This window comes from Vespa velutina, chromosome 6 (genome assembly GCF_912470025.1).
Source record: "Vespa velutina chromosome 6, iVesVel2.1, whole genome shotgun sequence".
NCBI classification, from domain to species: domain Eukaryota; kingdom Metazoa; phylum Arthropoda; class Insecta; order Hymenoptera; family Vespidae; genus Vespa; species Vespa velutina.
Genome location: NC_062193.1, coordinates 8,298,640 through 8,312,517, shown reverse-complemented (window position 1 = coordinate 8,312,517; position 13,878 = coordinate 8,298,640). Strand labels below are relative to the sequence as shown.

Here is a 13,878-nt window from a genome sequence, read left to right as displayed (position 1 = left end):
ATGGTACAATTAATTGTATATATAATAAACATTACAAAGTAATTTAAAAATAATATATGTAAAATTCGTAGTATGCGTTGTAAATATTTTTAAAATGCAACTTAAATGAAAATATTTTGTTCATAAATAATAATAATAAATCATTGGCACACCATCTATCAGAAAAAAAATGAACTTCAAAAACGATATTCAGCACGATTATACGGTTCTTCATCAGATTCACACGTAGATATTTTAGAATACATACGAGAAACGTGTAATTGATCAAGGAAACGGCATCGAATCATTTATTCGATTTAGAGTGAATAATTTTCATTTTCTTATAAGCAATACAAAGAAAAGTAAGTTTTATAAAAGAGATAAGTGAATGCTTTAAATATTTACATACGTTATAATTTTTATTAAAAACGTCGATTAGCATGAGAATTAATTTTTGAACTAACACGTATAGATAATTACGTTTATAAAAAGCAATCTGATTCTTTTCATATATTAGAATTTTATTTAACGTACATAGATTACTGGTAATTATAATTATCTTATTTGCAATTTTACTCGTAATAATTTACTATCATTTGTATATTTTTATGCATATATATTATATATAATTTATTATATTATGTGTATATATATATATATATATATAGTTTGAATATTAACAACATATTATTTATTAATATGATTTTCGTATTTATATTTATAACTATATTTTTGATTTTTGTTATTTTATGATATAAAGAATGGCAGATAATGCAGGTTCAGGAGATTCATCACCACAGTTGGAAAAAGGATGGTTGGCTTTAAAACAATATGTAATCGATAACAAAATTAGAGCTGGATTATGGTTTACAAGATTACTAACTATGATATTTACAATAAGTTATATTATTCCAATATTTGGGTAAGTTGCTATTTTTTGTATCCAATAAATTTATTTTCAAGATTTTTTTTTTCCATATAATTACAAGTGTATTATTATTATCATAATATAAATTAATAACTCATTTTATTTTTTAGAAATTCTTATAATATATATTACAAAGCTTTAATGAGCTATGCAGCAACCAGTGCATTGCGTCTTCACCAAAGACTGCCACATGTACAACTTAGTAGACAATTTTTGGGAATGTTACTTCTCGAAGATTCCTGCCATTATTTACTTTATTCTATAATATTTCTTTATGTTCCTCCAGTAACAAGTATCCTTTTAATCTTTGTTTTATTTCATATAATATAATGTATTATATTATTTATTATTTCTTTTTTATACTTATATGCTACTATTTAGTACATGCTATATATTTTTCTTAAATCTATAATTAGTCGTGCTTGTACCAATATTTTTATTTGCCATGTTGCAATTTGCCAGTTTTTCACTCACATTACTGGATGTAAGTCCAAAAACATCTAGTCATATCTGAACATGTAATTATATAAAAATATTACAAAGTCATTGTGAAGATAAATTAATACACGTTATTTCTTTCTTTCTTAAGTGCTTAGGACAGAATAGCTGGTGGGGAATTCGTCTTATGATCTCCTTGGTTGAGTTTCAGTCTCATAAAATTTTGCGTTTCTGTGCATTTTCTGAAATCATAATTTTACCATACACAGCATTTCTTGTTTTGACGTAAGTTGTTAATATATTAAATATAAAGTCTATAAACAAATAAATAAATGACAATATTTTATTTATTTACAGGGGACGTGTTGGTTTGTTAACACCAGTTATATATTATCAGTTCTTGAAGTTACGTCTTGCATCACAAAGAAATCCATTCACGCGTAATATGTTTTATGAAATCAGAAGTATTTTGAATACTTTAGCCAAGAAACCTGCAGTGCCAGATATACTCCGTAAAATGATAGAAGGTTTCCTTTCTTTAACTCAACAAATGGCACCAGTACGTCAGTAATATTTTGATTTGATTCCCAATTTGAACATTTCAAGGGAATTGTTTTTGGATTGTAGGGTCCACACTTTTATAAAATTAAATATAGTGACAGTGAGTGCCGTTGTCAACATTTTTGGTAAATGTGTTTAATTTAATATATATATATATAAGATTTAAATAAATAAAAAATGTAATAGGTGCATCTAGATAAACTTATTAGTGTTATAAGTGAGAATGTTTTACAAACATTTCATACATTTTACCATTCGAACGAGATTGAATCTTGTAGTAATAGACATATTTAAGAATTGTCTATTATTTATTAGTATTAATTAAAGTGAACTTGTATGTTTTATAATCTGTCATAAAATTAATGAATTTATTTATAATTGTCAGGAATCTGGTATACTATAGTCATGTAGAAATATAACACACAATGCTGTCTGTCAAGCATGTGGTGTTATTGTAATTATCACAAATATGTAAAATAAGTAATGTAAACTATATCATTGATTTACTCATACTTTAAAAGTATTACTTTTCTTTAAGCACCTTTTTGTATATTTTTGTTGTTTGTGTATTCCTTTATGATTAAATATATGGTTATGGTAAACAATTTTTTTATATAATTCTTTTTATTAAATTGCTTTAATTAATTTAATTTGTTGTTTAGTGTTATAAAATTTTGAGAATATTTTATTTAATAAAAAATATAATTTTATTGTCATTTAGAGATAATACAAATATTGCAGTAATATGTAAAATAGTCTTATTTCTTCGAATATTTCTTTGATTGTTTTCAATGATTAGTAGTCAGGGTTAAAAATATTATGCAGAGAAATCAAAGTATTTCTTGTTTTATACCATTTTTATTTTTGTTGTAATGTTAATTATTACACAAGTGGTGCCGGTTGAGGTATATCTTTTGAGGCTTTTATTTCAGAAGTTGGTTGTAAAGGACGTACTTCTTCTTTTGGTTCAGCTATCGAAACATAATCTGGAAGAGGATCTTTTGGACCAAGTTTACCATTAGGATCCCATGGTAACATAATTTTTACTTTGATACCTAATACACCTAAAATAAAATAATAAGAAAAAATATTGATCAATGTGTCTAACGTAAAAAAAAAAAAATCTTCTGTTTAATATTTGTTCTAATTGGAAATATACCTTGTCGAAGAAGTACATGACGAGTTGCAGTGTTTACATAATTGTTTGTTGGTTCTCCTGAATGAATCATTAAGCCATCAACAAATTTCATTGATTTTGCTCTCTGACCACGTAATTTCCCACTGACAACAACTTCACATCCTCTTGCTCCTGATTCCATGATAAATCGAAGAACACCATAACATGCCCTATGAAATAAAAATCATGATTTCTTAATACATTAACTAGAATTAAAATATAAATTATAAATAATTATTTGTAAACAAACCTTCGTACAGCAAGTCCACCAATCAACTTATATCGAAGGGACTCAGCTTGTGCAATAGCACACAATCCACGTTGTGCTACTTTTTCAGCATATAATTCAACATTTTGTGGTTCTTTAAAATTAAAACGTTTTTGTACCACAGAGGTCAATTCTCTGATTCTGCGCCCTTTTTCTCCCAAAACACTCTGTGTATGTGTGGCTAATAGGATGATCTCTGTACGAGTTGGCGTTACACGAACCTCAACACCAGAATATCCATCTTCTGCGAGTTCGCGAGTCAAGAATTCGTTGAGCTCAGCTTTGAAGACTCCATCTCCTACAAACTATCAATGTGACGATTAGTATATCGTTAACTCTTGATAGTAATATCAATACAAAGTTAACCTTAAAAGTTCACGTTTTATTGAGTAAACATAACACTTTAATGAAAAGAAAAATATAATTAATTTAATTCATATCTATTTATAACATCAATAAAATATTGTGAATCTTTTTCTTTTTAAGATTAAAATGAAAACTTTCGATAGGTGACAATTTCATGGAATAACGGGGGAACAAAACAATTAAAAGTATCCATGGCATCCACCTTTTCACCATGTTTCACTGTTATATATTTGCACAAAATCTTATTATAATAAGATTTAAGATTACGGGAAACACTATATTTTCAAGTAATATATATTAGAAATCACAATAAATCACAAACCTTCTTTTTCTTTGAAATAGAACGAGTACCCATATTTAACGTAGATGCCACAACAGAAGGCAAGAATGTAAAAGACCGGACTGAAAGCGGAAATAGTATAGTTCTCTTACTCAATTAGTCAAATTAGCGTTTATGTATAACAAAAAATTATTACAAAATCATTAGAACTTAAGAAAAATGGATTTAACAATTTTTTAAATTATTTCATTATTAATTAAAATGTTAGATATAATTGCAACTTTGTTGTTGGTTAATGGTAACGATTATAAGTTTAGCAAGTACATGAGTAGGCAGTTCGTCAAGAAGAAATAATATTAATGATGTTCAATAATACGTTAAACATTGTATCATCGTTAATAATTTATTGTGCATTTTACAAAGATGTTTTTTTAAAATATTATCATCGATACTTTACGGTTCAATCAAATACGTCTCTCGTTTGATTTAAGAGGTTAGAGCAAAACAACGTCAGTCGAATTTAATACTGCTGACAAAATACTACTGATAAATTTTCAATTTTTATCGATATACGTAATATACTAAGTCATTTTGTTTTCATTGTTTATCAATGAATATAATGAATAATTGTACGGTCTTGAAAAATATTATCGAAGTAAAAATATATACTTTATATTGAGTCATGTGATTAAGATTCATTTCATTCACTCGATCTCAAGTTTCTTATGACGAGACTAGATATTATGTTGTGTTTCCGACATGGAATGGAGAACAGTTGCAGTGACGATATTAGTAGTGACACTTTGTTTCTTGGCCATACCAATTCGCATTGGCCCTGATAATAATAACGAAGATATCAAGTTGTTCGAGAATTATGTCGCGCGGTATAACAAATCGTATAAAAACAATCCAACCGAGTATAGTGATAGATTCGAACGATTTCAGGTAATAGATAAGATTTATAAGTTTCATTTTATCACCTTTTCTCGCTTGTGTTAATTCTTTATCTATAGATCAATTTTTCCCGCGATTTGTTTATTTGAATTTTATTCTTATAACTTCCCGCGCTTACTCGTCTTTCCTTTCACCAATTTTGAACACGCTTATCGCGGATCTTTAATTGCTTTTTTTTTTTCCTTCGAGTTGCATCGATAAAAATTCGATTTTCAACGTATTAATAAGAATATTAACTTTTCAGAGATCTTTGCGACATATCGAGAAAATGAATGGTTTTCGTTCGTCCCAGGAAAGTGCTTTCTACGGACTCACGGAATTTTCCGACATGTCGGAAGATGAATTTCTACAGAAAACCCTTTTTTCTGATCTATCGGAAAGAGGTGAGATTAGATCGAAATAATAAATGTTCTCGATGAAATCTTTTATTTCGAACAAATTTGAGATAAAGATTTTTTTCAACGATTATACCATATTAATTCTGTGTATTTTGCAATGAAAAGCAAATAACATTTTTTTTTTATTTATCCATCAGGAAAAAAGCATGCGAACGCGAGCTATCATAACGAACATCGTAAGAGAAAAGAAAGAAATCACTTGAAAAAAAGAACTATAGGTATACCACTGAAAGTAGATTGGCGAGAGAAAGGTATAATATCTCCTGTAAAGAATCAAGGATCCTGTGGTGCTTGTTGGGCCTTCAGTACTGTCGAGGTAGTTGAATCGATGTATGCCATAAAAAATGGCAGTCTACATGTTCTAAGTGTACAGGAGGTAAGTTACTAAGCTCTTCTAAGAATTGATAATACTTTCACCTATCATTATGATAATATATTGTTTTGCATATTGCGGGACACTTGCGGTGATTGATTCACTAAGTATATAATATGCTTTGTATCGTTCGAATATAAATGTATCTTATATAATATTTTATTCGTAACATTTGTAGATGATTGATTGTGCAAGGAATACTAATCTCGGATGCGAAGGTGGAGATATTTGCAGTTTGCTCGCTTGGTTGAAATTAACGAAATCGCCGATATTACCGGAATCTAATTATCCGCTCACACGAATGACCGACACGTGCAAGCTAAAAGGGTACATTTTAAGATTAAATTGTATTGCCGTAAAGAATTTTGATAATACAATCGTTATTTAATATTTATATATTACAGAGCTACCGCGAAAATGAAAACAGGTATCAAGGTGATGGACTTTACCTGCGATAGGTATTTGAATTTTCCATATATTTTTTTTTATTATTTTTCATTTTATTTGTTATCGTACATATAGACTACTCGAAGGAATATACTTTGAAACAAATCCAAAGATTAAAGAATTTTCAGCGAAGATTGATTAACAACATTATTATACAATCTTAGAGAATTGATATATGTATGTAGAGTGTAATATATCGTATTAGAAAAAGATTTTATTATATAAGTTGACTGATCAGCATGTTTATGTAATACTGAGTCTAATCATAACGTTTATGAAGTCTTACCTTCATTCGATTATACGTCCGTAAGCATATACAAGGTTTAAGAGTGAATAATAATGTCTATCTGATGGATGACGTTAGCTTTATAGATTCAGAAGAGGAACTTCTGATAACATTGGCCACACACGGTCCTGTGGCTGCCGCGGTGAATGCATTATCCTGGCAAAATTATTTAGGTGGTATAATACAGTATCATTGCGATGGTGCTTTTGCCAGTTTGAATCATGCTGTACAAATAGTAGGTTATGATAAATCCGACACAATACCTTATTATATTATCAAAAATTCGTGGGGTCCAGCTTTTGGCGATAGAGGTTACATATACATCGCTATTGGCAACAATCTTTGCGGTGAGATAAAAATACGAATTGTCTTTAAATTATTAATGTTTATTATAAAAATATGATTTTTTTTTTTTTTTTGATATTACCAGGTATCGCCAATCAAGTTTCAGCGTTGGATATCATCTATAAATAAAGGAATATATAATGATGACGTTAATCTATGATCACCATATATTTACGTATATGGCATTTATTGTTAAAAATTAGTCTTTAACGTACCTGACTAATTTGTGATTGATTATAAAGAACAAATTGAAATATATTTATCATATATAATATATTTGATCAGTATTTCTGATCAGTGTTGGCAGAGGTCTTAAAGTTCAGATATATATGTACATACACATACATACACACACATACACACACACACACCTTATTGTATTAATAGAAATTAATAACTAAGCTGTTCTTAGCAATGGCAATTACTCAAAATTTTAAGATAGGATAAAGATTTTATTTAGAATGAATAAAAAGCCAAACAGATTTTACAAGTTTATTATATGTTACAAGCTATTTTAATTTATAATAAAGATATTACTTATTTATATATAATTGAGGAATGATTAAAAATCGGGTAACTTGAATATTACCGCATAAATTATTACAAGTTTACGAGCGTTCTATTTTATTTTCAGCATTGTTTTGATTGTTATCGGTACTCCAACCATTCCAAGAAATTGAAAGTCTTGTTTTCATTTGCTTCGTTAATGGTGGTATTAAATGTCTAGGTATTAAGAACGTAGACAAATTGAACAAGTCTAGGAACACTTTGTATCTATCGCTATCAATTGAAACGTACAATGTTAATAAGTTTTATCAAATGTTCATTATACATAGAATATAGAATATATATACAGGGGCTCACAAAATTCATAATTTCTCCGATTATTTTTCATTAATTGTGAGTTATTTAACGATTAAGTCGATCAATCCTATGTGCGTTGCAGCGTAGTATTGATTAAATTGATCGAACGATAGAATGATAAAATGAAATAAAATGAAAGCATGTAATTTGTGCCGGTCAGTTTTATGAATTTCCGACAGTTGTCGTTGTCGGCTCTTCCTTTATTCGAGCTAAAATATTTGTTTAATTTTGGGACACCCCGTGTATATATAGTACATATAAAAATCCTTATATCGATTAGTTACCTCAATGTCGATTTCAGGTATTGATAGCCGGAAGATCCACCAGTTCCAAGTTGTTGAGAACCGATCATCCTCTGAACCATGATGACGTGATTATCTAAAAATATAAAAGATTTTGTAATGCGTTATTAATCATTCGTTTAGAAAAGAAGGGTCATGTAGTTAAAGGTCAATAATATAGACTATCTTACACCTCCATTTAGTAATCAGAGAATCAATGTCCATCAATGCAGTCAGTATTTGATGGGGTTGACTGAATCTTGGTTCGTCCCGATATAATGTTATCATTACAGCTCCTTGCAAGGCAGCATACGAGAATCTTCGTTCTCCTCTTGAGACAAGCGCGTTATGAAGAGATTCGTTAAAGATTGTTTCGAAAATGGCTTGACGAGATTGAACGTTGCTCGTAAGATATACCTTCATTTGCTCCTCTGATTGTTCCTGTGATAATAAGTTCATTTCCTATCTTTGATAAATCATATTTCAAACTTTCAATTAAAAATTTAAAAAATAAACATTTACCTGTGCGGTTTGTTCTTGTTCGAAGAGCATTTGTTCAACGGCTCTCTTGTACTTTCCCCAAAAGTCAAAATCGTAAGATTCGAGACCCGGTGTCCTGGACAACCACTTTTGGACCAAGCAGCTGAGACTGGGTTCTTCCTCGGAACGTTTGATCTCCTCAATAGCTTTCGGATCTCTTCCAAAAACTCTCATGTAACTTTGATTATACCTTACTCTGTGTTCTTGTTTTACACCAAGTTTGTTTTCTAGTAATCGAAATTGCAGGGATTGAAAGCCAGAAGCTGGGCAGAGGTAATCGCGGAACGCCATGAAATCCAACGGTGTCATAGTCTCTAAGATCGTCACTTGGTCCACCAGAAGCTACGAAGGACAAAGGAAAGAAAATATTTCATAATGTACGTATTTTATATTTTACCATTGGTACTTCGTTCATATAACTATAACAAGGTAATTTTAAAGGAGAAACTCTTTCTTAAATATACATAAACATTGCTTATCGATTGAACCGCAACTATATCCGCATTTATATGGTTGCTTCGTGCAGCCAGTTATTTTACTCGTCACCGTGGATTTACTACGACAGTAAAGTATCTTAAAGGCGACAAATCGTTTTTTCGCTTCTTTTTCCTGTAATCGTATGGAAGTTCATAGATGTATCAATTAGTGTCATCCTATTTATAGATTTCTTCTATATAAGTAATGCCATCAAGAACTTTTCGTTCTCTCGTATTAAAGTCAAGTTTATTTTCTTTAAAGAGAAATGTTCAGCAATGGATTTTTCAACGGATTCGATTCCATGAAGAATGGTATTTTTATTGTTGAATCGAAAGACGATAGAGAATAGGAAACAACCGCATGTATGTTCTGCGGTACAGAATGGACGGTAATAAGATTATTACTCAAGTTTTTTACGCCTACAATTATTCCTATGAGGTGTCGCGTATCATTTGTGGGTATTAGTTTACTCAGAGCGCGTGTATTATTTCAGTGGTCCCCCATAGAATATCGTTTATACGTGAGAGACTGTCGTTAATGTGAAAGGAAAAGAACAGAAGAGAAAAGGAAAAAATAAAAATTTGGTCATCGTCGTTCGGATTGGATAGTCGAGTATGTATCGATTTCATTTCGTCCAGTTTTACAGAGAGCGTACAATTTTCTTCTTCTCCCGTGTCATGGCTTTCAATCTTGGAAGAGACTCGAGCTCGACGAATATTGAGAAATCACAATTGATATTAATTGTCAGAGACATTTGATTAACTCTGCGTAAGGAAAATTAGATTAGAAGCCTTGCAATAACGGAACGTTATCATCGTGGTTAATGAAATAATTTTTTTCACTATTCTTACTGTCGTTTATCTTTTTTCATCTTTATAATTCAACACTTTAAGATCTTATTCTTTTTGTTTTGACGAATGAACAAATTTTAGGAACGTACTTTTAATATAAGAACGATGCGATGAAGTCGTCTAAGAATTTCCAAAGTTCTTGACTCGTTCAAAATGTGAACATCATTTTGAACCGTCGAAGTATGATTGTTATAAACGTTTGAGTCAGAACTGAAGAGTGATCTGACTGAGTCCAACTCGTAGATAATCTGCTTGAACCATAATTCGTATGCTGCGATAAAAATAAAAGAAATTTTGTACGATTCTTATTCGTTTTTCTTTTATTATAAATTTTACTTATCAAAAGGAAGATCTTCGTAATACCTTGATGAGTAATGATAAAAAGATGCTCGTCGTGTACCTCTTCATTGTACTCAGCGCTAAGGAGCCTTTGCGCGGATAAGATTTTATCTAAACGAAGATATTCTCCATAGAGTAAGGCTGATCCTTTGGTTAATTGAGTTCCTTCTTGGCTCTGATCATCTCTAAGAGAAATAACGATAAATCGATTTTACTTTTTTTTTTTTTTTTTCTTTGGTAATAATAAGAACAAAACAAAAAAATTCAATACGATTTCAATAAGTCAGTCAAGATATATGATAGTCAGAGAACGATTAATTGTATTATTAATTATAATATTAATATAAAATATTTTTCTCTTAATCGTCTAATATTTTTCATACAAACAGAACGAAATTCTAAGATTTAGAATCTATACATTTTGAAGATAGATCTAATACGATTTTATTATCCTCTCAGCATTTTTTTTATTGTTATCTACGTGGCATGAGTCAGAAGAATATCTAATACTATATCGATTATTTTAAAGAACATAGTAGATCTAAAAAGATCATTTTAAATAAAAGCATGCTTACGCGGATAAATGAAAAATAAAACGAAAAAAGAATGTTATTTAGAAAAATGATACAAGACGATGTTGTTTAAGATTAATCGTATATTATATAGGATGGTCTTAAACGTTCCAGGCAGACTTAAAAATTTTATAGGAAATTTAATTCTAAACAAAAAATTTACAATAAATATTAAATTGATATAAATATGACTTGAAAAATGTTTCCTTAAAAAGTTAATGTTTAAAAATCTCTAAAATTACCGTTATTTTATATACTTTTACAAACATCAGAGAAAATATATATTTTTAAAAAGTAGTCAACAAAAATTATAGAGAATTAATTTATCTTTCAAATGAGATTAAAATGATCGTAGTATGTTTCATAAGTTATGAGATAATTAGTTTTAAATGTACAACTTTTGTTTCGTTACTTTTTGTTAAAAAATTGTATATTTATATGATTTCAGAGGTTTTTAGAGAAGTATTTTTCGATCCATGTTTGTAGAAAACTTTTTATTCAAAATTAAATTTTCTATAAAACCTCGGAACATTCTCGGCCACTTTGCATATTTTTAATTTATATAATTTTACTTACGTGATTGTTCCTGACAAAGGACAGGCCATTGTTTCTTAGTTACTATTGATGCTTTTTTCGATTCTATGAAACTAACTTTTTACGATGCATATGCTTTGACAAACACTGTGCGTACTATAAAAATTTTGTGGATTTGTCATAAAAAAATGAAATGATTTTTATACTACATTCGTTTAACCACGATCTTGATGTAGATATCAACACGCCGAATACAAGTCGTCGAATAGATGGTTGACGCGCGACTAAAGAGTGAACGACTAAGAACACGCGGTTATCCTTCTTATAGGCGATACTTTACTGTATATACTAGCTAAAGTAAAATATTTCCATATTTCAAATGTTTTATGCTATGTTTTAGTGATATGTTTGAATTACGACTTCTGCGAATAAAATCTATCGATTCTATACACGTTATCTTTGTAGTTAGATATCGAAATTATAAGAGCATATAATTTATTAAAATTTTTGTCTATATTCAATAATATTTTTTTTTGCCTTCATATTTCATCATAATTCTTTTATAATGATCATCTAAAAATATATTTTTTTAATATATTTTTAATTCAATGAATTAAAAGAAATGAATCTTATAAAAAATACTTTCTTATAATCGCATAGATAGTTAAGATTTAAAAAAATACGGAGAAATGCTGTAGAATTTATGTTATCATTACATATTTTTAAAAATCTCTTTTTTATATTTTATATTTGGATTAATCGATCGCATGTTTTAGTTCATAGGGTTATCGCTAGGTGACGTATGAAAGTATTAACTCATCGAGGGACCGAGAGATGGCCATATAGTCAGCTGCAATCAAACGAGTTACCGATCACAGAAATTATTTATAATATCAATAGAATATTAACATTTTGAAGAAGATAGAAATAAATATCGATTACGGATCCGATATAATTATATAGTATTATTTTATTCTTTCATTAATTTGAGAACATCGTTAAATTGATATACGATCGTAATAATAATTATCATAGAATATAATTATAAAAACGAACAATTTATTTGGTACGTATCGTTGATGTTCTTATAAATATTTTAAATGAACGAAATTCCGTCTCGTTATCGTAATTAAATGTATTACACTATATTATAAAGTACCATAAGAATACTATTTATAATTAACCTAAGTATATTTAAAGTCCAAAAACTCAGAAACATAGAGTGACTATTTTTTGTCTCACTATTTAGCCTTCTCATATTCAATGTATGTATACATATACTCTTATTTACGAGATTTGTCGTGGCATAAAAAAGCATTATGAGGAACTCGTATAAAATGTATACCCGTAATTGCGATCTAGATAGTGGCTCTAATTGCTTCTACCAAAATGGCTGACTGACTTTATTCTACTTGTATCTTTTCTAGGCAGCATCCGAGAAGATATTTTCTGTTGCATGGCTTTCTCAGTTCTTGCATTTTATATTTTAATTACAGTTAAGATATATAAACAAATGGAACGAAAAATACATTGGTCTTATTTCTTTGAAAGAAAAACAATATAATATTTATAAATCCATCCTTACAAAAGAAATTATACGAAAATCTGTATAAAATATCATTGTATAATTAGATTGTTTAATTTGATAATTAATGAATTTAATTAACAATTACAGATTCTCATATATCAATTTTTAAGAACGTAAATATGAAATATCATTTCAATCGAATCAATCAATCTTAATTAATCTGATAGTTTTTATTTTGCTATTTTATATACTTTTCAAATTTTGTGCATTGCAAAGATGAAAAAATGTTTTCGTATATCTCTAGATTAATAGTATAGAATCATTGGGATTGGCGTAAAAATTATTCACACGCCGATCATATTGCTATTGCAGTCAATCTTTTCTTTTTGATCTATGTATCAATCGAATCGGTGGTAAAACTTAATAATTAGCTACATATATTTACTTGATTTATTATTATTAAGATAACCAAGTGCAATATTCTTCTTATCAAAGTAAATAAATCATCGCTTCAAAAAGTATACTCTTCTTATCGAATTTTTTTATTTTTTTTTCACTTTTTTTTTATTTTCTGTATTACATTACACTTTTTTCTCAGCGAATAATACGTAATTATTTGGTCGATCTTCGATGTAAACACGCTACGTGCGTCAATTCACATTCCACAAAATAGAAAAGAAAGAATCGTTGAGTATTTCATGTATACATGAGTTTCTCTGAAGTAAATGCTTCGCTTTAATTTCGTTGCACATCTGAGTCGGTATCATACCACACGCGGAGTGTGGTTGGAAAAGAACAAAAGAAAAAAAAAAAAAAAGAAAAGAAAAGAAAGAGAATGAAAAAAAGAGCGAAGAAAGAGAAAGAGTTAAAACAACGTGTATACTGTACACAGATCGTCAAAATTTTCTTCTCTTTTTTTTTCCTTCCATTTTATTTTTCAACTCTCTTATTTCTATCTCTTCTTTTTCCATCGTTCCTCCTCTCTCCATCCAATTGTACTTATGTACGCGCGATAGATTATCACAAGTGATTCTATTTTGTAGACAAAAGATTCTCGAGAGCAAGATAAAAGAATTGAGTAATTCCATTCGT

General features: G+C 29.0%; 4 protein-coding genes across 5 annotated transcripts; 2 read left to right on the top strand and 2 right to left on the bottom strand.

Moving 5' to 3' along the window:
* The first annotated feature begins 182 nt into the window (after positions 1-182).
* On the top strand, positions 183-2,511 carry LOC124950074 (Krueppel homolog 2). Its single transcript, XM_047496231.1, has 6 exons — positions 183-341; positions 740-901; positions 1,018-1,199; positions 1,324-1,391; positions 1,497-1,630; positions 1,703-2,511. The coding sequence occupies exons 2-6, from the start codon at positions 741-743 to the stop codon at positions 1,914-1,916; spliced, it is 759 nt and encodes a 252-aa protein (XP_047352187.1). The 5' UTR covers positions 183-341; position 740; the 3' UTR covers positions 1,917-2,511.
* Positions 2,512-2,744: 233 nt separating this feature from the next.
* On the bottom strand, positions 2,745-4,192 carry LOC124950072 (40S ribosomal protein S3). The gene is made up of 4 exons (XM_047496230.1): positions 4,040-4,192; positions 3,334-3,656; positions 3,066-3,253; positions 2,745-2,970 (listed from the first exon to the last, which is right to left on the bottom strand). The coding sequence occupies exons 1-4, from the start codon at positions 4,070-4,072 to the stop codon at positions 2,789-2,791; spliced, it is 726 nt and encodes a 241-aa protein (XP_047352186.1). The 5' UTR covers positions 4,073-4,192; the 3' UTR covers positions 2,745-2,788.
* A 50-nt stretch (positions 4,193-4,242) lies between these two features.
* On the top strand, positions 4,243-8,638 carry LOC124950071 (cathepsin O-like). 2 transcript variants are annotated; one of them, XM_047496228.1, is made up of 7 exons: positions 4,273-4,942; positions 5,196-5,334; positions 5,487-5,725; positions 5,901-6,049; positions 6,127-6,180; positions 6,534-6,802; positions 6,886-8,628. In XM_047496228.1, the coding sequence occupies exons 1-7, from the start codon at positions 4,757-4,759 to the stop codon at positions 6,927-6,929; spliced, it is 1,080 nt and encodes a 359-aa protein (XP_047352184.1). In that variant the 5' UTR covers positions 4,273-4,756; the 3' UTR covers positions 6,930-8,628. The 2 variants fall into 2 exon arrangements, with proteins under 2 accessions (XP_047352185.1, XP_047352184.1); XM_047496229.1 differs by lacking the exon at positions 6,127-6,180 and having other exon boundaries at positions 4,243-4,942; positions 6,886-8,638.
* On the bottom strand, positions 7,279-11,649 carry LOC124950070 (tryptophan 2,3-dioxygenase). The gene is made up of 7 exons (XM_047496227.1): positions 11,301-11,649; positions 10,177-10,337; positions 9,903-10,084; positions 8,468-8,827; positions 8,137-8,386; positions 7,949-8,042; positions 7,279-7,580 (listed from the first exon to the last, which is right to left on the bottom strand). Exons 1-7 carry the CDS (start codon positions 11,327-11,329, stop codon positions 7,409-7,411), a joined length of 1,248 nt encoding a protein of 415 aa, XP_047352183.1. The 5' UTR covers positions 11,330-11,649; the 3' UTR covers positions 7,279-7,408.
* Between the last annotated feature and the right edge of the window lie 2,229 nt (positions 11,650-13,878).

Bases quoted from the DNA above. Each gene is read 5' to 3' on its own strand.
- LOC124950074 (XM_047496231.1), top strand. From the start codon at position 741: ATGGCAGATAATGCAGGTTCAGGAGATTCATCACCACAGTTGGAAAAA. The intron at 1,200-1,323 runs GTATCCTTTTAA...ATCTATAATTAG, and splicing joins TTATGTTCCTCCAGTAACAA to TCGTGCTTGTACCAATATTT. The intron at 1,392-1,496 runs GTAAGTCCAAAA...TTCTTTCTTAAG, and splicing joins TTTCACTCACATTACTGGAT to TGCTTAGGACAGAATAGCTG.
- LOC124950071 (XM_047496228.1), top strand. From the start codon at position 4,757: ATGGAATGGAGAACAGTTGCAGTGACGATATTAGTAGTGACACTTTGT. The intron at 6,181-6,533 runs GTATTTGAATTT...GGATGACGTTAG, and splicing joins ATGGACTTTACCTGCGATAG to CTTTATAGATTCAGAAGAGG. The intron at 6,803-6,885 runs GTGAGATAAAAA...TGATATTACCAG, and splicing joins TATTGGCAACAATCTTTGCG to GTATCGCCAATCAAGTTTCA.
- LOC124950070 (XM_047496227.1), bottom strand. From the start codon at position 11,329: ATGGCCTGTCCTTTGTCAGGAACAATCAC. The intron at 8,828-9,902 runs GTACGTTCCTAA...TGTCCTTCGTAG, and splicing joins GCATCGTTCTTATATTAAAA to CTTCTGGTGGACCAAGTGAC. The intron at 8,387-8,467 runs GTAAATGTTTAT...TTATTATCACAG, and splicing joins AACAAGAACAAACCGCACAG to GAACAATCAGAGGAGCAAAT.
- LOC124950072 (XM_047496230.1), bottom strand. From the start codon at position 4,072: ATGGGTACTCGTTCTATTTCAAAGAAAAAGAAG. The intron at 3,657-4,039 runs GTTTGTGATTTA...TCACATTGATAG, and splicing joins CTATTTCAAAGAAAAAGAAG to TTTGTAGGAGATGGAGTCTT. The intron at 3,254-3,333 runs GTTTGTTTACAA...TTTATTTCATAG, and splicing joins GGTGGACTTGCTGTACGAAG to GGCATGTTATGGTGTTCTTC.